At 58.2% G+C, this 26,873-nt stretch overlaps 2 protein-coding genes across 4 annotated transcripts; both read left to right on the plus strand.

The window, feature by feature from the left end:
• Nucleotides 1-163: 163 nt before the first annotated feature.
• On the plus strand, nucleotides 164-17,820 carry TYK2 (tyrosine kinase 2). The gene is given in 26 exon segments (XM_046686021.1): nucleotides 164-364; nucleotides 1,100-1,263; nucleotides 1,566-1,780; nucleotides 4,165-4,288; nucleotides 4,401-4,548; nucleotides 4,884-5,047; nucleotides 6,479-6,845; nucleotides 7,261-7,467; nucleotides 7,551-7,708; nucleotides 9,585-9,693; nucleotides 9,787-9,976; nucleotides 10,062-10,165; nucleotides 10,253-10,351; nucleotides 10,353-10,436; nucleotides 10,514-10,601; nucleotides 11,405-11,532; nucleotides 12,395-12,530; nucleotides 12,613-12,767; nucleotides 13,444-13,594; nucleotides 14,026-14,123; nucleotides 14,441-14,633; nucleotides 15,003-15,121; nucleotides 15,549-15,721; nucleotides 15,944-16,061; nucleotides 16,894-17,004; nucleotides 17,087-17,820. Coding segments are annotated over 24 exon segments (3,555 nt in total). The 5' UTR covers nucleotides 164-364; nucleotides 1,100-1,263; nucleotides 1,566-1,584; the 3' UTR covers nucleotides 17,222-17,820.
• A 193-nt stretch (nucleotides 17,821-18,013) lies between these two features.
• ICAM3 (intercellular adhesion molecule 3) lies at nucleotides 18,014-26,821 on the plus strand. Of its 3 annotated transcripts, none has more exons than XM_046685517.1 (9): nucleotides 18,014-18,823; nucleotides 20,929-21,094; nucleotides 21,276-21,482; nucleotides 22,105-22,371; nucleotides 24,657-24,962; nucleotides 25,272-25,559; nucleotides 25,825-26,079; nucleotides 26,200-26,448; nucleotides 26,535-26,821. In XM_046685517.1, exons 3-9 carry the CDS (start codon nucleotides 21,401-21,403, stop codon nucleotides 26,732-26,734), a joined length of 1,647 nt encoding a protein of 548 aa, XP_046541473.1. In that variant the 5' UTR covers nucleotides 18,014-18,823; nucleotides 20,929-21,094; nucleotides 21,276-21,400; the 3' UTR covers nucleotides 26,735-26,821. The 3 variants fall into 3 exon arrangements, with proteins under 3 accessions (XP_046541473.1, XP_046541474.1, XP_046541475.1); XM_046685518.1 differs by having other exon boundaries at nucleotides 21,391-21,482; XM_046685519.1 differs by lacking the exon at nucleotides 18,014-18,823 and having other exon boundaries at nucleotides 19,661-21,094.
• The last annotated feature ends 52 nt before the right edge of the window (nucleotides 26,822-26,873 follow it).

Consider the following 26,873-nt stretch of genomic DNA (forward strand, 5'->3'; position numbering starts at 1 on the left):
CCGGGTGCCGTCCTCCAGCCAATCGCGGTTGAGCGAAAAAAAATTGAGGCCAGAGACCAATAGGAGCGCTGCTGTTACAGCGACAGGACCAATGGTTACGTGCGAGGGGGCAGTGCGATCACCAATGAAAGTGCCCGTTACAGGCGGCCAATGGGAGGCGGCTTCTCGGCGGCGATCAAGCGGCGGCTACCCTGGCGGCGGGGCCACGGGTCAAAGCTGGAGGCCCGGGACTGGTGAGCCTGTAGCGGGGCGCGGACCGGGCACGCCCGGAGGTCGTCGGGAGGAATGCGGCCGCGGGAGGCGCGGGGCTGGCTGCGTTTGGCAAGAGGTGGATCGGAGCACCCTCCTGACTCGTCGACGCCCGGTGGGTGCACATCGCGGTCCCCACCCCTGCCAGCTGGGTTTGGAGGTTTCGGGTGTGTGGGGTGCAGATGTCACCCCGGCCCCATCCTCAAGGCCGGGTCGGGGCCCAATGGGAACGGGGAAGGAGGAGATGGGGACCCCAAAAGCCCCATGCCCACGATGTTGTCTCTCACGTTAGTAGATCATAATAGCGGACATTTACGGGGCGCTTACTGCATACCGGGCCCTGTCCCGGCGCTTTCCCTGCCTCATCTCATTGAATCCCGCGAACAACCCTTTGAGGGCGAAATTGTCAGATCCCCATTTTCCAGATGGGGAGAGAGGCTCCGAGAAGAGCTGATGCCTGAGGAATCTGTCCCTGTGCTATTACAAGTCTCCCTTTCGGTCACTGTCTTAATTCAGGAACATCCGTGACATCCCTGACAGCCCCGCCCTGGAGATACTGGAGCCTCAGGAGGCTTGGGCCCCGGGCCGGGCTCTGGAAAAGTCCCAGAGCTGGATTTGGGGAGAGAGAGCAGAACACAACCCCTCCTAGGCTCCGGGGAGTCGGCAGGGACTTGGGGGCTCATGAGGGTGGACGTGGAAGGCAGGAATCTTAGCCTGAAAGAGAAAAACGCTCAGGATGAAGAACGATCTGATGAATAATAATGACCTGATGAATAATACCGACCTGATGAATAATAATAATTCTATTCTTATTTTTTCCTCATGCTTGTTTTTTCATGCCTGTTTCAAGGTCCGTGCTAAACGTGTAACATGCAGAACTGCGTTGAAATGTCACCAGCATCTTTTCATGGCAACGCTCTCAGCATCTCCATTTTCCAGATGGGGAAACTGAGGCCCAGCGTGGCCAAGTGACTTGCCTGAGTTGACACAGGGAGAGTCAGGATTCGGCCCCAGGTCTGTTTGACCACGCCTGCCTGCCTGGTTATTTTGGGAAGGCGGGTTCAGAGCAAATTTTCGTATGGGTGCAAATTTGTCCAATAAAGGGGGTTCGGGTTGTTACTGTTGGGGACGCATCCTCCAGCTCCACTGAACAGATGTGGAAGCTGAGGCTCAGGGAGGGGAATTGGGTGCCTGAGGTACAGCAAGAGGGGTCTGGAATCTTTCCCTCGCGCCTCAGTCTGGACGGGTGGAATGTCGAGGTGCTAAAAGGACCCTCCAGCCTGAGGCCTGGGGACTGACGGGCTGTCCCTTTTCAGCCCCCCAGCTGTCAAGAGCATGCCTCTGTGCCACTGGGGGGCCACCGCCAGGGGCAGCGAGCCCCATGGGGATGGAGCTCAGGCTATGGCCACCAGGGGAGGCCTGAAGGTACTTCTGCACTGGGCTGGCCCCGGCGGCGGGGAGCCCTGGGTCACCTTCAGCGAGGGCACACTGACCGCGGAGGAGGTCTGCATCCACGTTGCTCACAAAGTCGGTGAGTCCCGTGGCAGGGCTGGGGTGCTGCAGCAGCTGGGCCTTCCATCTATCCACCTGCTTCTTCCTTCTGCAGACCTTGAGTGAGCACCTTGGTGGAGGTGCTATTCCACCAGGAAAATCAGCAAGAAACACAATAAAGAAGAAAACCAGCGAGGAGGCCAGATGATGGCCAAAAATTAAAAACTTAAAGAGATAAGGAAGGGGACCACGGGGATATCTGGGGGAAGAGGGGACCAGGCAGAGGGAGCAGTAAGTGCAAAGGCCGTGAGGTAGGAATTTGCTGGCAACAGTGAGGAGGCCAGTGTGGCTGGAGTGGAGTGAGTGAAGGGGAGCATGGAGTAGGGAGGTAACGGTGCAGGTGGTGCAGGGCCTCAGAGCCTCAAGGAGGACTTTGGTGGATTTCACTCCAAGTGAGGCAGGAGCCATGAAGGACATGACTGGCCTCAGGTGTCAGAGGGGCCGTCTGGCTGCCATGAGGGGAACAGACTGTTCTGTAGAATCAGAAGGCTGATTCTTAAAGAACTCGAACAGGTTTGCTGGGTGACGTGAAGCAAGCCTGGCAGAGGGCCCAGAAAATCTGATCCGTTTGAGGAAGCAAAAGACCTCAAGAGTAACTGGAGTGTTTGTTTGAAAGAGGAAGTAGGAATTGAAAGCAGAACATAATTGTCAGGGTCCAGGTCCAGGTTATTCTGTGCTGAGGGGGTTGTTTCTCAGGGGGCAATGGGGAGCCACGGAAGGTTTAAGCCAGAGAGTGAAACAGTCCGATTGGTTCTTTAGGAAGTTGTCTCTGAGGGAGGCATTCTCCCTCTGTGGCAGGCAGTACACTTGGATATGGCGACTTTGGAGAGCAGTTTGGTCTCATCTAATGTGGCTGAGATGGATATCCTCTGAGGTCACACAGTTCCACTTCTAGAAATGTGCCCACAGACTCTTACTTAGCTCAAGTGCACCAGGAGACGCATACGAGAATATTCAGAGCTGCCTCATTTATCTTAGAGAAAACAGGAGATCATCTCATAGCCCCTCTACAAGAGAATGCACAAATAAATCACAATATGGTCTAACCCTGGAATACTATACAGCCAGGAAAAGGGAATTTAACCTAAGTTACACATATCACGTGTAAAGCTTTAAAACCTGTTGGAGTGTGAAAAAGCACATTGCAGAAGGCCACTTATAATACCGCGTTTAGAGTTTGTATCATTCTAGACGAGGTCATGGAGGATACGAAAATGATAAATTCTACTTCGAGAGTGTGGTTAGCTCTTCACGGGAGGGGAAAGGAGGTGGATGTGGGAGGGAGCTTCCGTTGCACTTGCCAGGTTTTCTTTCATTATCTGGTGGCTGGTATTTAGGTGATTAGAAATTCTTCTGAATGGACTATTTTCGATAAAGTTTTTAAGTGATGTGTATAAGTGGCACCGTGGGTGGCCGGTGTGGGGAATGGTGGCAAGTCTGGAGGCTGGCGTGGGGCTGGGCTTTCGCTTTAAAGGAATCGAGTGGGTCCCAGAGGGATGGAGGATGCAGAAAGGGCAGGACTTGTCCTCGATCTGATGTGACAGGATGGGAGCAGTTGAGAAGGACCAAGTCGTGGCTTAAAGAACTGAGCAGAGGCGGGGCAAGTTTGGGGACCTCGGATGAGATCTGTTTGGAACCAGGCACATTTAAGGGGGCTTGGGATATCCCAGGGGAGACCGCAAGGAAGTCCTAGGATGTTTCTTCAGGGCCAGAGTTGAGCAAGAAATCAGGCAAAGGGCAAGTTTGTAAAGTTGTGTCAGTCCATCTACAATGGGTTTTGCTGCAGTAACAAGCAGCCCCCTGTATTGTCCTGGGTTGGGACAATGAAGGTGGGACCAGCCGCAGTGGCCTCGTGGTTAAGTTTAGCATGCTCCCCTTCAGCGGCCTGGGTTAGGTTCCTAAGCGCGGACCTACACTGCTCTGTTAGCACCCATGCTGTGCTATCGGCCCACATACTAAAAAGTAGAGGAGGATTGACATGCATCTTCCTCAGCAAAAAAGAAAGACAGTGAAAGTGCCTAAAACCTAAGGCAGGTCGCATGGTTCATTTCTGTTTTGTAGTTTCACCAGCAGACACACCAGGGAAGATGGCAGGAGGATTTATTTGGATGCCTGGAAACATGCGCATCCCTTCTGCCCATATCCCATTGGCCAGAAAGTGGTCCAATGGCTGCATCCTAGCTGCAAGGGATGCTGGGAAATGTAGTCTCCTGTGAGGCCTCAGCCTGGTCGCCATATTGCATGGTCCCCTGTGGGCAGGGGAGGAGGCCCAGGGAGGGCTAGTGAAGGGAGACAGCAGGTTTGGAGCATCTGGGGCAGATGGCAGCAGACGCTGACCCCTGACCTCATCCCACCCCGTTCCAGGCATCACCCCACCATGCTTCAACCTCTTCGCCCTCTTTGATGCCCAGGCCCAGGTCTGGCTGCCTCCGAACCACATCCTGGAGGTCTCTGGAGACACAAGCCTGACTCTGCACTTCCGCATGAGGTCGGGGAAGGCCCCTTGGAAAGCGGGTCCCCTTTCGTTCTGCCCCCACTCTCCCCAGCACACCCCCTTCCTGGAGCTGCTAAGCCCTGGCGGCACCCCTCCCTCCCTGCAGGTTTTACTTCCGGAACTGGCATGGCATGAATCCGCAGGAGCCAGCCGTGTACCGCTGCGGGCCCCCGGGGGCCGAGGCTCACTCCGGACAGGCAGAGCAGGGCATGCAGCTCCTGGACTCAGCTTCCTTTGAGTACCTCTTCGAGCAGGTGCGAGCAGGGCTGGGAGGCGGGACTGTTTGTGGGGGGCTTGGGGGCAACTGAGGAGCCCCCACTTCCCTCCCCAGTTCACTCTAGCTGATAGGTTTCAACTCATTCTATCTGGGATCCTTTGGCTGCCTGAACCAAAGGGTTCTGAGACTTTTAGGATGGCATGGGAAAGCGTGCTGTGATCGATTAGTGATGTCTGCCACAGGCATAAGGTTGGGCAGAGGAGGTATGCATCCTGTGTATTTGGCCTTTCCAGAAAATGAGGAGTCCTTCATTTTCTGGGGGAATGAACAGGTTCTCGTGCTTTCTTTTCTGCCTGACTCCCCCATCCCCAGGGCAAGCACGAGTTTGTGAACGATGTGGCATCGCTGTGGGAGCTGTCAAGTGAGGAGGAGATCCACCACTTTAAGAACGAAAGCCTGGGCATGGCCTTCCTGCACCTCTGCCACCTCGCTCTCTGCCGCGGTGTCCCCGTGGAGAAGGTGGCCAAGAAGATCAGGTGTCTGGGAATGGGGGGGTGGGGATACTGCATAGGTGGATGGAAATGCCTGAGCATCTGGGAGCCAGGGTAGACCTTGCATACTGCCGTGCCTTCATTCATTCCAGAGACAGGCAATCGACAAAATACAAAAGTAAAAGGTTCAGTGTTTTAGGTGCTGATAAATGCAAATGGGGAGAAGTTAGGCAGGAAGAGGAGGAAGGGGACCATCAGGGAGTGAGGGGCGTACAATTTAAAACTGGGGAGTCAGGCAGTTCCTCACTGAGCAGGTGACATTCAAATGCAAAGATCTGAAGGAAGTGAAGCAGGGGGCCATGTGGGCATCTGGGAGAAGAGCGTTCTCTACAGAGGGCACAATCAGTGCAAAGGCTCTGGGGCCACCTTATATGTTGGAGGAAGTGTGGCTGGAGCAGAGTGAGCTTGGAGGACTCCCAAGAATTCAAGGGAAGGAAGGAGGCAGGAGTCCGAGTTGCTGGGAGCCAGCTCTGCTCCCTTCCACTGCAGTAAAGGCTGGGGCAATCAGGGCACACTGCCTGGAGGAGGCAGCAGGAGAGCTGGGGATTTCCAGACCAGCGGTTCTTCTTAAAGCACATGGTTTTCAGCCTGTGTTGTGTTATCACTGGAGGACTGGGGCTGGGACCCTGAAGCCCAGGGTGCTTCCCTGGGGAGGTGACATTGCTGCTGAGACCTGAAGGTTGAGTCGGCTTTACCCAGCAAGTGTTCTAGGCAGAGGGAACAGCACATCCAAAGGCCCAGAGGCAGAAAGCGGCAAAGGCCTGTCTCCAGGGAACTGAATTTGGAATGCGACTGGGCGAGTACACGAGGAGTGGGCCAGGCACTAATCGGGCCTTTTCCCGAGGGCCCTAGGGAGCCCTGGAAGGCTTGGAAGCAATCGCGGGAGACAGCCAGAGGATCCCTCTGGTCAAGGGATTGGCGTGAAGGCTGGGGACGCGGAGACTGAGGCTGGGAAGCCTGTGATCTCAGTGGGCATCCTGGTGGTCGGCTGCAGGCCCAGCACCGGGGGGAAGGGGCCGGAGGCGGGGGGGGGGGGGGGTGGGGGGGGTGGGGCGCTTTATGAGGGGCAGAGGGGCCTCCCAGAGCTGTGCCTGTATGGATGATCATACTATTAACAAAACAAGCAATAGCGACTTCTCCAGTAATAATAACACCGACACTTGCCCTTATTATGTGCCAATCATTGGTCCTGACCTTCTCATCGGCTCTCGAGGTGTGTCCTGTTGATCGCATCTCACAGACGAGAAGTCACAGCCCTTTAGAGCTTAAGGAAGTGGCCCCAGAGATGGGGGTTCAGTCCCATAGTCTCCTCCAGTGGCTGTGCCTGCCTTTTTTCTCGACGGGGCAGCTGAGGCTCAGAGAGCTTAGGGGGCCCGCCGCCCGGGCTCCTGACCGCGTGTCCTCGGGTTTCCGCAGCTTCCAGGACTGCATCCCGCGCTCCTTCCGCCGCCAGATCCGCCAGCACAGCGCGCTCACGCGCCTGCGCCTGCGCAGCATCTTCCGCCGCTTCCTGCGGGCCTTCCAGCCGGGCTGCCTGTGCCAGCAGGTCGTCATGGTCAAGTACCTGGCCACGCTCGAGCGCCTGGCGCCCCGCTTCGGCTCGGAGCGCGTGCCCGTGTGCCACCTGGCGCTGCTGGCCCAGGCCGAGGGGGACCCCTACTACATCGGGGACAGCGGGCACGCCCCCCCGGACCCCGGGCCCGAGGCTGCTGCGGGACCCCCTACCCACGAGGTGCTAGTGACAGGCACCGGTGGCATCCAGTGGCGGCCGGTGCAGGCAGAGGTGAGCGGGCATCTGTTCCCGTCTTGGGGTACGGGGAGGGGGGGCTGGGGCGGGGGCTCCTGTTCAACCTTGGCCGTGGCTGTGTCTGTCTGTCCCCCGGGTGTGTTTCTTGTGGAATGTCCTCTGCCTGCCTGCCCCCTGGGGACCTGATTTCTGGGGTCTGCCCCTTTGGGGAACCCTTTTCTCTGGCATCTCAGCTCCTCCTCTGCCTTTCCCCGGGTTCCGGCTTCTGGCATGGGTATCTCTTGGGTGTGCGTCCCATATCCCACCTGTGACACCAGGACTCGCTGAGGGGATGCCTTAGGAGGTTGTGCAGTCCCTCCAGCTCCCATGTGTCCCCAGGGTGAATGTCAGGGGGACTCTACACAGGCATAGGCCCTGCTCCATCCACCCACCCCACGTGCTGTGTTTCCAGGGTCCCAGTGGCAGTGGCGGTGACAGCAACAGGAATCCTGGTGCTGGCCCATCCGGGAAGAAAGCCAAGGCCCAAGAGGTGGGCGACCAGCCAGTGGACAGGCCGCGGGAGGTGCCATGGACCTACTTCTGTGACTTCCAGGACATCACCCATGTGGTGCTCAAAGAACGCCACGTCAGCATCCACTGTCAGGACAACAGATGCCTGGTGGGGCCCGGGGCTGGGAGTCAGCGGGGTGGTGGGGGCGCTTCCGGCCTGCCATGCCCAACTGATGTCCCCCCGGCCTGCAGGAGCTGACGCTGCCTTCCCGGGCCTTGGCCCTGTCCTTGGTGTCGCTGGTGGATGGCTATTTCCGCCTGACAGCCGACTCGAGCCACTACCTGTGCCACCAGGTGGCCCCTCCACGGCTGGTGATGAGCATCCAGGACGGTATCCACGGCCCTCTGCTGTGAGTGCCCAGAAGGCAGGCGGGTGGCACCGGCTGCAGCTATGGCTGCCAGCTGGACCATGAGTTCTGGGCACTGTGGGTGTGTGTGAGTGCATGCGGGTTTTAAGTGTGTGCACACCTGCGAGTGTGCACACCGGGGATTATGCAGAGAGAGAGGGCACCTGTGATGGCATGGGTGGCGGATCGTGCTGAGAGGACTGGGTCTGGGACTGTCCCTGTGCACGTCCCGATGTTTAATAGCCTGCTTGCTATGCAGCCATGTCACTGCTCCAGTGACCGTGTTTAAAATTGTCATCGCACATTTTCTCACGGGACGGGATGGGTGGTTTTTGTGGGGCCGTGTGTGGTGCAAATGCTGGTGGCCATTCAGATGCCCATCTGTCCTGGTATTTGTGGGTCGCTGTCTCAGCGATTCCGTTGGGACCTGTGGGGCTGAGAATGTGAAGTGTCATCATGTGGTCATCAGATGCGTGTGTCTCCGTCCTTCTGTGGCCGGGTCCGAGTTGGTGATTGTCAGCTTGTCTGGCCATTGGCCCTGTGCCTGGGTGTCCCCAGCCTACCTGTGACACTGGGACTGGCCCCTGGGGTGGCTAAGAAGTTGGACCCCTATGAGCCTGGTTCCCGCACAGAGGAGGATGAAGTGGCCATTTCACCTCGAAAAGGCTACAGCTGCGTCTATAGTCACAGCGAGGTGTTTGCCACCCATACAGGGGCCTGAGGGCCACGTCAGCGTGTGTCCTAGTCCCTTCGGGGTGCTGTAACAGAACAGCACAGATGGGGTGGCTTAGAAACAACCAACAGTCATTTGTCACAGTTCTGGAGGCTGGAAGTCCAAGTTCAAGGGGCTGGCAGGGCTGCTGTCTGGCGAGGGCCGGCTTCCTGGGGCACGGACAGCAGTCTTTTCCCTGTGTCCCTACATGGCAGAGGGGCGAGTGAGCCCTCCGGGGTCTCTTCTGTAAGGGCATTAATGCCGCTCACGAGGGCCCCACCCTCATGACCCCATCAGCTCCCAAAGGCCCCGCCTCCTTATCCCATCCCCTTAGGGGTTAGGTTTCAACCTATGGATTTGGGGACACAAACATTCAGTCTGTGGTAGCGTGTGAGCCACCACATGTGTATTTCTGGCCTCGTGGGGCTGTGGCCCTTCGAAGTGCCTGTCTGTGCTCATGACTGTTGTCACCACTGAGTCTGGATATCGATGCTTCTGTGCTCCCATGTGACACCCAGTAAGTGACTGCATCTGTGATCCTTTGGGTGTGTGATAGACTGGCCGTTGAGAGCAGCTGTGTCTGTGGCTGGGTATGTGCCCATCCAGCAGCTGACACCTGTTTCCTGTCTGTCTGTGTGTGTCACTGTCAGCGATGGTGTCTGAGAGTCATTACACACAAATGTGTGTCTGCTCTGGCACTTGTGTCTCTGTGTGAATTTTCATGGGTGTGACAGTGTAACATCCGTGTGTGTGTGTGCAGACACAGTGTCCCCACATATGCAGCTGTGTCTGACATTTGTCCCAGCCGGGAGTGTGCCCCTCTGTGCAGGATTTTTTTTTTTTTTTTGTGGTGAGTAAGATTGGCCTTGAGCTAACATCTGTTGCCAATATTCCTGTATTTTTTTTTCTCCCCAAAGCCCCAACACATAGGTGTATATCCTAGTTATATATCCTTCTAGTTCTTCTATGTGGGACGCCACCTCAGCATGGCCTGATGAGCAGTGCTAGATCCGCACCCAGGATGCGAACCGGTGAACCCCAGGCCGCTGAAGCGGAACGCGCAAACTTAACCACTCAGCCACGGGGCTAGCCCCATCTCTGTGCAGGTTTTGTGTCCTTGTTGCCAGGCACTGGTCCAGCAGTGTCCCCTTGTCCCCTTCCCCCCAGGGAGCCATTCGTGCTGGCCAAGCTGCAGCCAGAGGAGGGCCTCTACCTCATCCACTGGAGCACCAGCCACCTCAACCGCCTCATCCTCACGGTGGCCCAGCGCGACCAGGTGGGCCTGGGGCGGGGGGGCCCTGGGCTGGGGCTGGGTGCGCTCCCTGCCTGGACCCCTGCTCAGCGCCCCCACCCCTGCCGCCCACCCCAGGCGCCCGGCATGAAGGCCTTGCGCCTGCGCAAGTTCCCCATCGAGCTGCGGGCCGGGGCCTTCGAGCTGGAGGGCTGGGGCCGCACCTTCCCCAGCGTGCGCGAGCTGCGGGCCGCGCTGCACGGCTGCTCCCTGCAGGCCGGCGCCGACCACTTCGCTCTGCGCCGCTGCTGCCTCCCACGGCCAGGAGGTAGGGTGCCGGGGGCAGGGGGAGCCGCGGAGCCGGGTGGGGTCTCCCGGACGCCAGCCCTCGGTGACTTCGCTCCCGCCCCCAGAGATCTCCAACCTCATCATCATGCGGGGGCCTCGGGCCAGCCCCCGGCTGCTCAACCTCAGCCAGCTCAGCTTCTACCGCATCTGCCAGGACGACATCACCCAGGTGTGGACGGGCAGCGGTCCCTGGGGGCACCCGGCATGGCAGCCCTGAACCGTCCTCCTCGAGCTGTTCCGGGCTGTGTTCCCGCAGCTGTCGCACCTGGGCCAGGGCACAAGGACCAACGTGTACGAGGGCCTCTTGCGAGTGCAGGGCGGAGGCCCCGAGGAGGACAAGGCAGACGACGGGGACCCCCCCCATGCCCGGCGGGGGTCGCGGGCAGGAGCTGCGAGTGGTCCTCAAGGTGCTAGACTCCAGTCACCATGACATCGCCCTGGTGAGTGAGCGCGGCCAGGGGACGGGCAGCATGAGGGGTCAGGGCCTGCGGCCACCTGACCCGCCCCGTCCCCACAGGCCTTCTACGAGACGGCCAGCCTCATGAGCCAGGTCTCCCACGTGCACCTGGCCTTCGTGCACGGGCTCTGCGTACACGGCTCCGAGAGTAAGTGGGCCCTGCCCGTAGCCCCCAGCCCCCCGTTTACAGGCCCACCCCCGATGATACCCACTCCCTGGGCAGAACCCCGACCTCAACCTGGACCTCGAGCCCTGGCTGCACTGTGACCCTCCTCTGGACCCCGGATCCCTGGCTACACCCCACTGTCCACCTACACCCTCACTCCTGTGTCCCAAACTCCGCCTAACCCAGCGCCCATCTATCCTTGACCCCATCGGCGCTGTGACCCCACGCAGACCCCTGCCCTGGTGGGCATCCCAATCCTCGGAGACCTCAGCCCCTGCTCGACCCCCCAATCTACCCCCACTCTGCGTGTACCTCCAAACTCCTTGTAAGGGCAACCCCAGCCAGCCCCCAGCCCCACTGCCCTCCACCCCCTGCCTCTCTCTCCCGCTTTGCCCCCAACACTGGCCTCCATGCCGACCCTGCCTACCTCCCACTCGACGGGCACCCTGACCCTGTGAGGTCCTAACGTCTCTCACGCCCCAGCCTCCAGCTCCAGCTTTCACTTGTTCCACCCCCGTTCCCTGCCCCACCCTCACCTATGTCAATAACACGTCAGCCTCCATCATGGACCCAGATGCCACCATTCACCTCTGCCTCCTCCTCCCCTATGCTCCATCCTGCATTTCTCCTCTCCCCAAAGTCAGTCCCGAACCCCTCCCCACACACCCCTGCCTGACACCTCCCCCCACAGTCCCAGCCCCTTCGTCCTGTGGCCCCCCAACCCTCGCCGTGCCCTGGAGGGTGGAGGCGGGTGGGCGGCCCCTGCAGTGGCTGGGCCTTTCCAGACATCATGGTGATGGAGCACGTGGAGCACGGGCCGCTGGACGTGTGGCTGCGGCGGGAGAGGGGCCACGTGCCCATGGCCTGGAAGGTGGCCGTGGCCCAGCAGCTGGCCGGCGCCCTCAGCTACCTGGTGCGTGGCCTGCGGGCGGGGCCTGGGTCGGTGGGCAGGGCCAGGGTGGCCTCAGCATCGGGTGTCGAGGTCTCCACACGTGCCCAATCCACACGTTGGCCCCGGGGGAGCTTTCTGTGAACCTCCTGTGCTCACACCCCCCTGGGGCTCCCATCGCCCCCAAGAGCTCCTCGCTCCTCGTCCTGGTGTCCCAGGTCCTGTGGGGCCTGGCCTCAGCTGCCTCTGTCACTCTCTCTTGCCATTCATTCCCCACCCCTTCTGGTCCAGTCTCCCCCTGCATGCCAGGCTCTGTCTTAGGCCCAGGGGACACAACAGAGAAAAACAGGCAGGAGTCTCTGTCCTCGGGGAGCTGGCATTTCAGTTGGGAGGGACAAACGAGAAAGAATAATTAAGTACATTACGTAATATGTTAGAAAGGAGTAAGAGCTATGGGGAAAACGGGGTGGAGATGAGTTGCTACAGTTTGGGGACGAGATGAAGTTTTAAATAGATGGTTGGGGGAGGGCCTCACTAAAGTGACCTGGAGATGAGGGAGGGAGCCGGGAGGGCATCTGGTGGAAGCACATTCCGGGCAGAGGGAACAGCCAGTGCAAAGGCCCTGGGGAAGGAGCATGCGTGCCCTGGGTTTCAGGACAGCCTTGGAGTCCTCTGGCCTTCTGTCCCTAGCCACTAGCTCTGGGAGAACAGGAAGGACCCACCGGGCACCCAGTGCTCCGTGGTCACGTCACTGTATTGGGATCTTCATATGACCATGATCGGCTTTTGCACTTGGGCTGTCTCTGTGGGGACCACATGGGATGGGGTGGGGGCGGGGTCTGCAGCCCCCATTGGCCATGCCCCCTTTCCACCCCCCTCCCCCCAGGAAGACAAGAGCCTGGTTCACGGTAACGTGTGTGGCCGGAACATCTTGCTGGCCCGGCTGGGGCTGGCGGAGGGCACCAGCCCCTTCATCAAGCTGAGCGACCCTGGCGTGGGCCTGGACGCCCTCTCCAGGGAGGGTGAGGACCCCGGCGGGGCTGGGCATGGGACGGGCTTCCCTGACTCCCTTCACCCTCGGTGACCTCTGACCCTGGCCCGCAGAGCGGGTGGAGCGGATCCCCTGGATGGCCCCCGAGTGCCTATCGGGTGGGGCCAATAGCCTAAGCACAGCAGCTGACAAATGGGGCTTTGGTGCCACCCTCCTGGAGATCTGCTTCGACGGGGAGGCCCCCCTGCAGGCCCGCAGCCCCTTCGAGGTATGTTCAGGGCACCCCTGGGCCCTTCCCAACTGCAAGGAGTCCAGACTGGCCTCCCCTCTTGCCATGTGGCCCCACAGATGTCGCCTCATCTTTCTGGGGCTCCATCAGGTCATCTGTCAATTGGGGTTAACTGTAGTCCTGGCCTCCTAAGGGTGTGTGGCACACAGCGAATAAGTGACAGGCTTCCCTTTTGGGCAGAATGAACAGGGTGGGGGTAGGGGGTCCCAGAGGACACCCTTAACCCAGCTGAGGGGTCAGGCAAGGCTTCCCAGAAGAGGCTGTAATCCAAGGGCAGAAATAACCACAAGTGACCCAGGCTGGGAAGGGCAGCCTGGGCAGAGGGCACAGCCTGTGCAAAGGCCCAGAGGCTTGAGTGCAGGCAGGGAGCTGCAGTCTGCAGGAGCTTCTCGGGAGTAGAGTTGGGTGGAAGCCAGGGCGGGAAGGGCCAAGCATGAGATGCTACAGCACAGCAGAATCTGCCAGACTGGGCTTCAGGTCCTGGCTCTGTGGTGGCGGGCAAGTCTGCTTCCCTTTGCTGGACTCAGTTGCATCATCTGTGAAATGGGAATGGCAAGAGCCAGGATCTGGCTGGTCCGGCCCTGTTCTGGGGGCTTGGCTGCCTCTTGGGGGAGGGGGCTGGGGGATGCACTGACTCAGGTCCCCTCCCTCACAGAAAGAGCACTTCTACCACATGCAACACCGGCTGCCTGAGCCCTCCTGCCCGGAGCTGGCCGTGCTCACCAGCCAGTGCCTGACCTACGAGCCAGCGCAGCGGCCGTCCTTCCGCACCGTCCTGCGTGACCTCACTCGGCTGCAACCCCAAAGTGAGCCCCCCTCAGTGCTGGGGCTCTGGGGGGCGGGGAGGGGCTGGGATCCCTGCTGACACAGGCACATGCACCCAAGGTCTCTGTACGGTGGCCCAGGGTGTGGGCTGCGCATGGCCGGAGCTCTTAATGTTTTGCTCCGGGAGAGCCACAAATCCTTTGGAAGAATTCAACCTCAGCAATTTTTTTGTTTTTGCTATTTTTTTTCTCTCGATGAGAACTTTGTACCCCTGACCCAATCTCGGAACATCCCAGGTGTCAGTCTGGATGCAGCCGACTCTGCATTTTGCACAAGAAGTGGAATTTTCCAGCTGTGGCCAAAAAGCTTTCCTTATCTCTGGGATTGCATGCTGGGGGAGCAGTCGCCCGCTTTCTGGACCCCCAAGTGTGGGTCTGCAGGTGCCTGGCATCACCCACTGTGGCTCTTCCAGATCTTGTTGACGTCTTGGCTGTGAACCTGGACTCGCTGGCGTCTGACCCCACTGTTTTCCACAAGCGCTATTTGAAAAAGATCCGGGATCTGGGCGAGGTGGGGGCGGGGCCTGGGAGCCGGCGGCGGGGCCTGGGCGGTTAGAAGGAAACCCTGGTGGGGGAAAGAGTTTGGATCTTAAGGAAAGTCTGGTCTAAGGGTGGTTCTCGGGACAGGTGGATGGGGCCTGACCTTGAAGACCCTCAGCTGCAAGGGAGGCCCTGAGGAATTGAAAGGGGCCCCCAAAGAGACCCACCAACCTGGAGTAGGTGGGGCCTAGGATTTTCCAAACAGACCTGCCTGGAGGCGGGGTCTGGGGAACCTGGGGCGGGGCGTGGGGAGCTGTGGGCGGGCCTGACGCTCCGCGCTCCGTCCAGGGTCACTTTGGCAAGGTCAGCCTGTACTGCTACGACCCGACCAACGACGGCACTGGAGAGATGGTGGCCGTGAAGGCCCTCAAGGCCGACTGCGGCCCCCAGCTCCGCACCGGCTGGCGGCGGGAGATCGACATCCTGCGTACGCTCTACCACGAGCACATCGTCAAGTACAAGGGCTGCTGCGAGGACCAAGGTGGGCGGGGCTAGAGGCGCGGTGGGCGGGGATAGGGCGTGGGTGTGGCTTGGCGGGCGGTGCCAGCAGGGCCTGGCCAATGAGAGCCTCTCAGTCCCAGGCTGCGGGCGCCAGCTGGGCGGGGCCGGGCTGAGTCCTCACGGTTGAGGGGGCGCTCTGCTGGGGCCGGTATGGGCAGGAGCTACCGTCAGCGCCGTCTCCTGGGGACAGGGTTCAGGATGGGTCCGTTCTACCTGAGGACTGGGCCTAGTGTGGGCGGGTCTTAGCCTTCCCTCCCCACCTTGGGGTGGGGGGACGGCAGGACTCAGGGTGGGCGGCCTCCGGTCCCTGCCTCTACCGCCCGCACCGGCCGCCCCTCTCCCGCATCAGGCGAGAAGTCGGTGCAGCTCGTCATGGAGTACATGCCCTTGGGCAGCCTCCGAGACTACCTGCCACGGCACAACGTCGGGCTGGCCCAGCTGCTGCTCTTCGCCCAGCAGATCTGCGAGGTGGGCCGGCCTTCCCCTGCTCCCAGGACCTGCCCCCTCTTTGGCCTGGCCTGAGCTGTCCTATCCCCCTGCTCGCCCTGCCTGGGCCGACTCTCCACCATCCTAGCCCAGTCAGCGGATCACCTGGCCACACCCCTGCCGGCCCTTTCCCCAACCCGCTTGGTATCTACTTTCTGGGACGCCCTTCGCTCACTTGGCCACGCCCAGCAGCCCAGTCCCACCCCATTCGCTCAGCCATGCCCAGGAGCGCCTGTTGTGGCCCCGCCCCCGCTGTCCGACGCTGCTCCCAGAGGCTTGGGCCTCACCTGACATGCTGCCCACTCGCTCCTGGTCCCCGCAAGCCTGACCTGACTGTCCCCCAGCCACCCTGGTCACAGCTCCTCAGGCTCTGCCCTGTCCCACTGATCCTGACTCGCCCCGCCCTCAGGGCATGGCCTACCTGCACGCGCAGCACTACGTGCACCGAGACCTGGCCGCGCGCAACGTGCTCCTGGACCATGACAAGCTGGTCAAGATCGGGGACTTTGGCTTAGCCAAGGCCGTACCCGAAGGCTACGAGTACTACCGCGTGCGAGAGGATGGGGACAGCCCTGTGTTCTGGTGACCAGGCGGGACACAGCTGGAGGGGGGGGGTGCCAGGCTCACCTAGAGCGGGCAGGGTGGAGGAGACAGATGTTGGGGTCTCAGATGATAGGGCTTGGGCCCACTGAAACTGCCCCCTCTCTAAGGGTGGGGCCCTAACTGGGGCCAGAGGGGTCCTTAAGCCCCAGGTCAGGACTCCAGACTGGTCTGGCCCCACGACCTGAGCGCCCCCTCCCGCAGGTATGCCCTGGAGTGCCTGAAGGAGTCTAAGTTCTACTATGCGTCCGACGTCTGGTCCTTTGGGGTCACCATGTATGAGCTGCTGACTTACTGTGACTCCAACCAGAGCCCGCCCTCGGTGAGAGCCGGGCCCGCACCCCCACCCCATCCTACAGGAGATAGAAAGGCAGGCATCTAATTTCCAGCTCCCCCACCTCAGCAAGCGCTTACCCCACCTCAGCCTCGCCATCCCAATCTGTAAAATGGGCCCCTTACACTGCAGGTGTCTTTTGATTGTGACAGAAGCCCGGCTCAAATAGGAACAGCTCAGTCCACGATGTGCAGACTCCATGGGAGACTGGCAGCGGGGCTGGATCTGGACCCTCAGATGTCATCAGGAATCCCATTTTTTCCGTCTGTCGGCTCCGCTATTCTCTGTGGTCGCATCTCAGACAGGACCACTCTCTGTTGCAACAGCGACCCCCCCAGCCGAGGGGCTCCCGGGTCCTTTTCTTTCCGGCATAATCCAGAACGCGCTCTGATTGGCCGAGCTTGGTTCACGTGCCCACCACGGAGCCAATCACTGTGTAGCACCGCCCCAAAATTGTTGGCTAAACCTGGGCGGGGCCAGGAGGCAAAAATATGTTACAGTTTATTCCCAAAGCCAACAGAGTACCTTTTATAGAAGAAAAAAACCCAAAACGATTGTAGACAGGCAAAAACAACTTACTGGGAGGCTTGATGACAGCAAACACCTGATTCACACTTGCTCTATGAATATTAGTTTATCTAACTTCTGACTTTCGCGATAACCCAGGTGGTGGCGTCACCCCGTGTTACAGATGAGAAGACTAAGGCCCAGAGAGGTGGTCATAAGTCCAAAGTCAGACAGCTAAGTGTCAAGTTCCAAGCTCCTGGCCGCTCCCCAGGCAGCCCTGTCTCTTGACGAGAGCTTGTCGTTTCTTCTGTAGAAATTCATCGAGCTCATAGGCCTCACCCAGGGGCAGATGACCGTGCTGCGGCTCACGGAGCTGCTGGAACGAGGGGAGAGGCTGCCGCGGCCCGAGAAGTGTCCCTGTGAGGTGAGGCCGCCCGCTTTCCCCTGCCCCCACCCTGGGACCAAGAGAGAACAGCCGGTGAAAGCCCCAGTCTTTCCTTCCACAGATCTATCTCCTTATGAAGAACTGCTGGGAGGCAGAGGCCTCCTTCCGCCCGACCTTCCAGAACCTCATACCCATCCTCAAAACGGTGCACGAGAAATACCAAGGCCAGGCGCCCTCGGTGTTCAGCGTGTGCTGAGGCCCGCCCACAGCCCCATGGGGGAATCGGAGCAGGCAGGACCCCCAGAGAGGGCCTCCTGCTCCAGCCCCCCATCCCCCCCACCCCCAGAGGGAGAGGTCAGCCTCCCCGGCTCCCTGTGCCTCACTAGTGCCCCAGACCCACCTCCGTGAACGGACTGTCCTCATCCCTTCCGGCTGCTGTGACAGTACCGTAGACTGGGGGCTTAGAAACAACGAATTTATTTCTCGCAGCTCTGGAGGCTGCGAAGTCCAAGATCAGGGTGCCAACATCGATGCATTTTGATAAAGGCTTTTTCCTTGTTCATAGCTGGACCCTCTGGCTGTGTCTTCACAAGGTGGAAGGGGGCAAGGGATCTTTCTGGAGCCTCTTTTATAAGCGCACTAATCCCATTCATGAGGGCTCCCCCTTCCTGATAAGCAGCTTCCGAAGGCTCACCTCATACCATCGTGTCGGGCATTAGAATTTCAAGATGTGATTTTTTTTTTTTTTTTTTTTTGCTGAGGAAGATTGACTCTGAGCTAATATCTGTTGCCAATCTTCCCCTTTTTGCTTGAGGAAGATTATTGCTGAGCTAACATCTCTGCCGGTCTTCCTCTATTTTGTATGTGGGTCACCACCACAGCATGGCTTGACGAGTGGTATGTAGGTCTGCACCCAGGATCCAAACCCGTGAACCCCAGACTGCCAGAGCAGAACACATGAACTTAACTACTGTGCCACCTGATTTTTTTTAATGAGGTCACATTGATTTATAATATTATATACATTTCGGATATCCATCACTCTATTTTGACTTCTGTATAGACTGCATCGTGCTCACCACCTAAAGTCTAGTTGCCATCTGTCACCGTACACGCGTGCCCCTCTATCCCTTTCACCCTCCCCTCCCCTCAATGTATGAATTTTGAGGGGACGCACCTTCCATAATCATGAGCCTGATGTAGACCCCTAAGGGGCCAGGACGACCAGGGAGCTAACCAGGCCCTTGAATCCGATCTTTCTGCCTTCCGCGGCCCCCTCCCTCAGGGGTCACCATTTCCAATAGCTGGTGATGAACTCACACAGTCCTGCGCTGCATATCAACGTCCGGTCAACAGGCCACATATATGACTGCGGTCCCGTAAGATGTGTCCCATAGAGCCTAGGTGTGTAGTGGGCTGTACCTGCTAGGTTGGTGTAAGGACACACTATGACATTCGCACAATGACGGCATCGCCTGACAACACGTTTCTCACGGTCGTTAAGTGACCTCTGACTGTGTTACCTCCTTAAATTGTTGCTCACCTCTAAATCACCAGCTGGCAGTTAGACCAGTACCTAGAACACAGAAGGTGCTCAATAACTAGCTAAATCTACCAACAAAGGATTGGGGGCCCCACGTGCCATTTATATAAAACTGCCAATTTCACCCTTTCCTCCCTGTGTGACCTCAGGCAAGTGGCTGCCCCTCTCTGGGCGTCTGTGTCAAATGCTTAGCAGAGTCATGCAAACAAGTACTTAATAAACATTTGATATTATTGTTAACTTGGTGTTTGCCAGTGTTTCTCCTTAACAGGTGTGCTGGAGACGGATGATGTGTCAGCCACGTTATGAAAGGCAGTTAAGTAATGTCCCTTTTCATAGGATTTCTCAGGACCTTGCGCATTGCCAACTCTCCTGACCAGAGACTTCCACACGATTCTAGTGACATTTGCTTTTTGTAACAGTTTTCAAAATTAAAAATTCCTCATCATTATAAATCTTTTTTTGGACAAGTAATCTTGACCTAGGCAATGAAAGTCTCCCTCTGTCCGTCAGCCACCACTGTCGCCCCCCCCGGAGGCAACTAATGTCATCTGCTTTCCTGTTTTGGTTTCTAGAGACATTTTATCCAAATGCAAGGAAGTCTGTGCATATATTATGCTTTCCTGTCTTTTGCAAAAATAGTAGCATGAACTCCTATGCAGAGCTCCAGTCTGTATCCTTGTGGTTTATTTTTTCCACATAATAGGCCTTGGAGATGGTCCCGTGGCTCCAGGCGTGCAGAGTTTTCTTGTTCTGTTTCATGGTGATGCTGAAATGTTGTCTGCCTCCATTCCCTCCTGGGGTTCATCGGGTCGTTTCTAACCCTCCCCTGTGCCCAGGATGCTGCTACAGTGAGTGAGCATGTGCGCACAGCATTTGCCCCGCATTCAAGGGCATCTCTAGGACACATTCTCAGTGGGAATAGCTGCTTGCAGGATCTCGCCCAGTAACCGGGAAAAGGTGTTGCCACTAGAATTTTTTTTTTTCTTTTGAGGAAGATTAGCCCTGCGCTAACATTTGCCTCCAATCCTCCTGTTTTCGCTGAGGAAGACTGGCCCTGAGCTAAGATCCATGCCCATCTTCCTCTACTTTCTATGTGGGACGCCTACCACAGCATGGCTTTTGCCAAGCGGTGCCATGTCCGCACCCGGGATCCGAACCGGCGAACCCTGGGCCGCCGAAGTGGAACGTGCGCACTTAACCACTGCACCACTGGGCCGGCCCCAGATTTTACATTTTATCTGTAAAAACTTCCAGCTGTGTCTCGAAAAGATGTAACTGCAAACCATGGCAACAATCTTGTGACCACACCCAGAAAGTTTAAGGATGATTCCTCAAAATCATCGCGTAGCCTCAGTGTTTCCATTTCCCCAATTGTCTCTGAAATATTCGGTGTCTGTCTACAGTTTGTTCAAAGGAAAGTCCAGACAAGGTCCAGGCACTGGATTTGGTGGAGGGCGGATCCCTTTAAGTTCTGGGTTCCTCTCTGTGTTTCCTCCTTGCAACATACTGGTTGAAGAAACCGGGTTGTTTGTCCTGGAGGCTTTGCCAGTGCGGTGTCATCCTTGCGACGGAGTTTGATGCATTCCTCTGTCCTCACCGTGACTGACCAGTGGTCAGACCCAGTTTCCTTTTTTGGCAAGACTCACAGAGGGCCTTGTGCCCTCTCTACATGCCCATCTTCCTCTACTTTATATGTGGGTCACTGCCACCACATGGCTGATGAGTGGTGTAGGTCCATGCCGGGGATCAAAACCTGTGAACCTGTGAACTGGGGAACCCAGGCTACTCAGCAGTGGGCAGTGAATTTAACAACTACACCACGGGCCTGCCCCTATTTCCAAATACTTTCAATCGGGGTTTGAGTTGCTCTCTCAGTACCGTGTGGGAAATGGATTGGGGGCCAGGGCAGCAGAGGAGGGACCTGAGTGGAGAGGGGAGGTGCTCCAGTGAGAGAGGACGGGGCGTAGCTTCAGGGATGGGGAGACTGGATGAATGCCAGGTGTCATCAAGGCCCTCGAAAATGTCCCTCTCCGGAGCTCAGATCAGAGGCACCAGAGGCGGGTCAGAGGGCAGAGAGATGGAGTCAATGGAGGTGGGAAGGCCCATCCGACCCCAAGTCCCTTCTCTTGGGGTGAAAAGACCAGCTGCCCAGAGGGGAGGGTCAGGGAGCATGATGTCAGGGGTCCGGGCCAGTTACAAGTAGCATCCTTGACAGATGGTGGTTCAGGATTCAGCTGTCCCCTTGCCTCAGCACCACGCACAGGCAATGGGGGGGTCCCTCAAGATCTTCAAAGGTGAAGGGCCTAAAGGAGCCACCCAGGTGGTCAACACAGAGCCGGGCACCCAATAAATGTGGGCTCTGTTCATTTTCATAGCTTCCCTCATCATCATCCCCAGATCTCTTCATTGTCCCCCAGGAAATGCTGAGAGCTCACGCTAACCCGTTGAGACCCTGCCTAGAAGTCCCTTCATCTCCCCTTGAAACACTGCCTTGAAATCCAACCTTATCACCTCAAGGGCAGCGCCTGGAGGTCCGCCATAAGTTCAGTGGAAGGAGGTGCCTCCGCTGCTGTCCTAGGCGTCGTAAGTTCTCAGAATAAAGGAAGCAGAGCTGCTCCACTTCCTGCGATTTCATTTGGGGCCAGTGGCGTAACAGGTCCACCCTGTCTGAGATTCACCAGCGCCCTCCTCCTCCTGGGGCCCCACCTGGGCCCCCCACGGTGGCCCCCCGGGGTCACAGAGCATCCTCCCCACCCCTCCCCAGGCGTGCAGCCCCTGGACTTCTGCAATCTTAACTGCCGTGACTGCACTTCCGTTCCCGGGCCAGCCCCACCTGCTCCTCCCTGCCCGCGCCTCATTAAGACATCCTCCTCCCGAAGGTTGGCCACCATGATGCCTTCGGGGCCGCTGCCCAGGGTCTGCTGGACCTCACTCCTCTCCCTGCTTCTCGTCTGCTGTCTGCGGCCCCCAGGTGAGGCAAGTCAAGCTGGGAGGGCTGGCGTTGGGTGGGGGGCGGTCAGTGGAGAGTGAGAGCAGAGAAAGCCGCCGAGCTCTCCACATCCTGCCGTGCCTGGCTGCGCAGCGAGCACATCCTGAGACTCAGATCTTCCGGGGGCTCACCAGGGTCCTCGAGAGAAAGTTGTGCTTCCTTAACTCAGCCTTCAGGGCTCCCCAAGGCGTGGTCCCTCCGTGTCCCCAACACACACACACATGCGCACACACACACACACACACACTCTCCCAGCTCCATGTAGCCCCTCCACCTCTGCCTATGCTCTTCCTTCTGCCAAGACCACTCTTCCCCTTCACTTGGCTAACTCCTACTTATCCTTCAAAACTGGCCACAGTCGTCCCCTCCTCCCAGAAGCCTTCCCTGACTCACTTCTTCCTGTATCTGGATCGGGGTCTCCCCTGGCCACCTTCTGATGTCTCCCCACTTGCTGATCCGTCACCTGTCTTCCCCACTAGCCTGAAACAGCCTAAAGGCGGGGACCCTTAGGCCTCGGCAAGAGGACGGGCCGAATGGTGGGACCTGCGGATGGGTGGGCTGGGGGCACCAGAGCAACCAGCACAGCTTCTGGCTCTCCCCACAGGTGCCCAGGGGCAGTTCTCGCTGCGATTGGAGCCCCAGGACCTAGTGGTGCCTGAAGGAGGGTCCATCTCGGTAAACTGCAGCACAGACTGTCCCAACGCTCAGCACGTCACTCTGGAGACGTCCCTCCCCAAGGAGCCATTGAGCAGTGGCTTGGGCTGGGCAGCCTTCCGGCTCAGCAATGTGACTCATGATGATAGAGAGGTCCTCTGCTCCAGCTTCTGCAATGGCTTACAGATATCAGGCTCTTTTGGCATCACAGTGTACCGTGAGTGGATGTGGCCGGAGGTGGGGACCAGCCTCAGGCGGTGGGCTGGGGGGTAGATGGCCAGCATGCAGGCGAGCGGGGCCTGGAGTCTGCAGGAAGGGACCAGGGCTCTCACCCAGAGCTTGGACCTGGATGTGTGTGTGACAGAGACAGAGACAGACAGAGAGCTGCCTCTCAACTGTATGCCAGGGCAGCAGCTGTGCAGTCAATTCATCGGGGTCCCAGCAAGCATTTTGAAAATGACAGCTCACGTGTTTTATTTATGCCTTTTATTTTTACGGCAGGGAATCAATTCATGTGGTTCCAAAATCAAAAAGTACAAAAAGCTGTGAATGTCGGATCTCTATTCATCTAGCGGGGCTGCCAGTGGCCGCTGGCTTACGAGTTGACTCATTCAGTCCTTACCCAGGCCCTGGGGCGGGGACGTCCACTTGTGAGCCTCATCACAGATATGGAGACCGAGGCTCAGGGTAAAGGCCGTGCCAGCCTTCACAGCCCCTGAGCAGAGAAGCTGGCAGTGTAGCTCCAAAGTCCCTGCCACTAACAGGCGACGTCTTCCTCTCCAGACTGTGTCCCCCCTTACTGGTTTCTTATGGACCCTTCCAGACGGTCTCTGACTTTAAAAGAATACAATAGTTTTCAGAGATAAGTGTAGCGTGTGTGTATAATTGTGTGGGCTCCTGTGTAGGCGCCGGAGTCGGTATTTGTGCTTGTGTGCCTCTGTGTGTCCGTGAGCGTATGTATCTATGTGTCACTATCTGTGTCTATTTGAGTGTACTTGTGTGTCTGTATATGCTAGTGTCTGTATGTTTGTGCCTGTCTTTGTGTGTACCTGTTTGTGAATGCCTGTGAACGTATGTGTATGTCTGTGTCAGTATCTGTGAGTGTGTGTCTGTGTCAATATCTGTGTCTGCGTGTGAGCATATGTGGATATGTGTCAGTATCTGTGTGTGTCTGTGTCAATAACTGTGTCTGTGTGTGAGCATCTGTGGATCCTGTCAGTGTGTGTTTGTGTCTGTCAGTATCTGTGTCTGTGTGTCTGTCCGTACGCGTCTATGTATACATCTTTGTATCCGTGTGTATTTCGGTGTAATGCATACACCTGTCTGTGCGTATCTGCATGTCTATGTGTGTGTGAGTCCCTGTCTCTGTGTGTCTGAGATGCCTCCGTCGGTGTTCTGTGGGAGCCTGTTGGTCCTGGCTCGTGAGAGCCCACTGTGCTCATCTCTTCCCAACTCCTAGTCCCACGTGGCCTGAAATCAGTCAGTGGGAGTATTTACAGGGGACAAGTGGGCGGATGCTCCATGTCTGGGCTGCCCCGCTCCACTCCAGGAGCCCAGGCATTCTGAACACACCACTAGCCCTGACCAGTGGTACCCGGGCTAAGACGGAGGCCTCCTTGTTAAATATCCAAAAATTGTGAATAGTAAGATGTTAAATATTTTTCATAGCAGCCAGACCGTGGGCTCTGTGACAGCTTGAGACCAGGCTTGAGTTGTCGAGGGAGAGTAAGATGCTGCATTTAAGGAGGCCCAGGCTTGGTACGTGTGCCTGCGAGGGCCCCTGCGGCTGCGAGAGGACCCAGCCTGGGGTGTCAAGTCCCCTGTGACTGTGCCAGAGCACCCTGAGACGCTGTCCCAGGCGGCTCCACCGTGAGAGCCCTGAGCGCCTGAGACTTACTGGGGAGGGCTGGACCAAGCTCTGGGAGAGGCCAAGGCCAGAAGCTGGGAAGAGGGGCCAGGGGAGTCCCCAGACGTGACATCAAGGAGGCAGGTGGACACACAGGTCTGGAGTTTGGGAGACCCACATTTTAACCCTAGTTCTGCGCTTTCCTGGCTGTGCATCCTTGGGCAAGCCACCTCCCCTCTCTGGGCCTCAGTTTCTTCCTCTGTAAAAGGGAAGGATGGCAGAGGAGATTTTACTGGGTGGCTGTGTGAATGAAGGTGGACGACATTGGAAAGTCTAAGAAAAGCTCTCAATAAACAGGAATTTTTATGATTACTATTAACCTCCTAAGTAGTCATAAACATTAGTCCTCTTCCTTCCTTGTTTCCCATAACTATGAGGTCCTTGGGAACAGGACATCTGACTTTTATTTTAGTGCCTGGCAAGGTATCTGACAAAACAGGAAATCATAATCACGATGCTAATGGCAACAGCAGACACTTACACTGGTTTATTAATTCAAAGTTAACAGCTCTGCGCTGGGCCACCCTAGGCTCCTCTACACTCCCAAGGCAAGTGCTGCAGGGCTGGCTGCTAAGGGCTATTCTCCACTTCCCCAGGGTTCCCCGATCTCGTAGAGCTGGAACCCCTGCCTTCCTGGCAGCCCGTGGGCCAGAACCTCACCCTGAGCTGCCAGGTGGCAGGCGGGGCGCCCCGCGACAACCTCACCGTCGTGCTGCTCCGCGGGGAGGAGGAGCTGAGCCGGCAACCGGCGGTCGGAGAGCCCGCCCTGGTCAACCACATGGTGGAGGCCCGCAGAGAGGACCACGGCGCCAACTTCTCGTGCCGCGCGGAGCTGGACCTACGGTCCCGAGGGCTGGGACTGTTCCAGAACAGCTCGGCCCCCAGGCAGCTGCGAACCTACGGTGAGGGAAGGGACTGCAAACGGTGGGTGATGAGCTGAGCCGGAGCCCACGTGCCTGGCCGCGCGGTTCCCGAGAATAGGGTGGCCTGGCCCTCAAGGCTTCTGGGAAAACATGCCCTTGGCCACCGGGTGAGGCGACCTCAGACGGGAGGTCTGCAGCCGCGGGAACTTCCGAGAAGGCTGTGAGGGTGTGTCCCGGGAAGGTGACCCAGGCCACAAGGTAGGCTGGGAAAGAAGGACCCTGGTTGGAGGACAGCGTCACTACGGCTGTGTGAGACGTCCTCCTGCTCAGGCCCACCCTTCTTTCCAGCCTTGCCCGTGGGGCCCCTGCACCTCGATGTTCCCCGGTTCTTGGAGGTGGAAAGGCTGTGGCTCGCGAACTGCACGCTGGACGGGCTGTTCCCCGCTTCTGAGGCAAAGATCCAACTGGCGCTGGGGGACCAGATGCTGAAGTCCCAGGTCGAGAGACACGGGGACAGGATCACGGCCACAGCCAATTCCACCGCGAGGGCGGAGCAGAACGGCACCCAGGAGATCGTCTGCAAAGTGACCCTAGGGGACGAGAGCCGGGAGACCCGAAGGAACTTGACCATCTATAGTAAGAGGGGGCGGGGCGCCAGTGGCCCGAGGGGCGGGGCCTTAGCCACAGAGTGGGAGGAGCTGCGGTGTGGGCGGGGCCTAGGTAACCAGGGAAGTACTATAGCCTGAGCGTCCCCAAATGGGCCGGGGCACAGACAGAATACCCGAAAGGCGGGGCCTCGATACCCCGAGGGGAAGGAGGCAGGTGGAGGCAGGTGGAGGGCGGGGACTGACCGATGGGAGGTGCGTGGTCAGCTGAGTCCTGGGCAATGCTCCCCCTTTAGGCTTCCAGGGGCCCATCCTGACCCTGAGCGCGCCCAGCGTCGCCGAGGGGACCATAGTGACTGTGACTTGCACGGCCGGAGCCCGAGTCCAGGTCACGCTGGACGGAGTTCCAGCCGAGGCCCCGGGGCAGCCCGTCCAGCTTCAGCTAAACGCCACGGAGAGGGACGACAGGCGCAGCTTCATCTGCAACACCACCCTCAAGGTGGACGGGGGGATCTTGTACAGGAATGAGAGTGTCCAGCTGCGTGTCCTGTGTGAGTAGGGCATTCTGATCTTTAATCCCTTGCTCCCCCGATTTGGGAAGACTTGACTCTCCCTTGCCCCATGGTGCCTCCAGTGTGCTGGGTGTGTCTGACCATTTGGTGGTTCCACAGACGGTGCCAAGATTGACCGAGCCAAATGTCCCCAGAACTTCACGTGGGAAGAAATGACCACCCACGTCCTTGAGTGCCAGGCCTGGGGCAACCCGGACCCGGAGCTACAGTGTGTGAAGCAAGCATCGAAGGTCAAGGTGCTTGCCGGAACCCCATTCGTCGTCAGGTTAAAACACCATGGTACCTACACGTGCCACGCGAACAACTCACACGGGAAGGACAGTGTGACCGTGGTGGTGAACGTTCAAGGTGAGCCGAGGCGAGGCTGGGGGTGTAGAGCGGCAAGCCCAGGAGGGGCCGGGGCGCGCGGAGTTACTCCTCGCTTCTCTGCACAGCTCGGAACCCCGCCGTCGTCCCCGTGCTGGTGGTGTTAGCGATCCTTGGCCTGATCACTGTCTCAGCGGCCTTACTGTATGTCTTCGTGTTGAAGAAACACTCCGTGAGTGACATCTACTATGTGAATCGGGGGAGCACCACCTGCTTGCCCCTCAGGTCTAGGCCGGCTGACCAAAGACTGGGGGAGGAGTCGTCCTGAGCCTCGGGCCGCCGGGATACTGGACAAAGGGGATGGGGGTTTGGCTGTGTCTCCGGGTTTCGTACCAATAAAGCCTTCAAAATCCGGGGTCCGTGGCTTCATTACACCTGCGCCGAGGTGCTTCCTGCAGCGCTGCGCG

This window comes from Equus quagga, chromosome 14 (assembly GCF_021613505.1).
Source record: "Equus quagga isolate Etosha38 chromosome 14, UCLA_HA_Equagga_1.0, whole genome shotgun sequence".
In the NCBI taxonomy this organism is placed as follows: domain Eukaryota; kingdom Metazoa; phylum Chordata; class Mammalia; order Perissodactyla; family Equidae; genus Equus; species Equus quagga.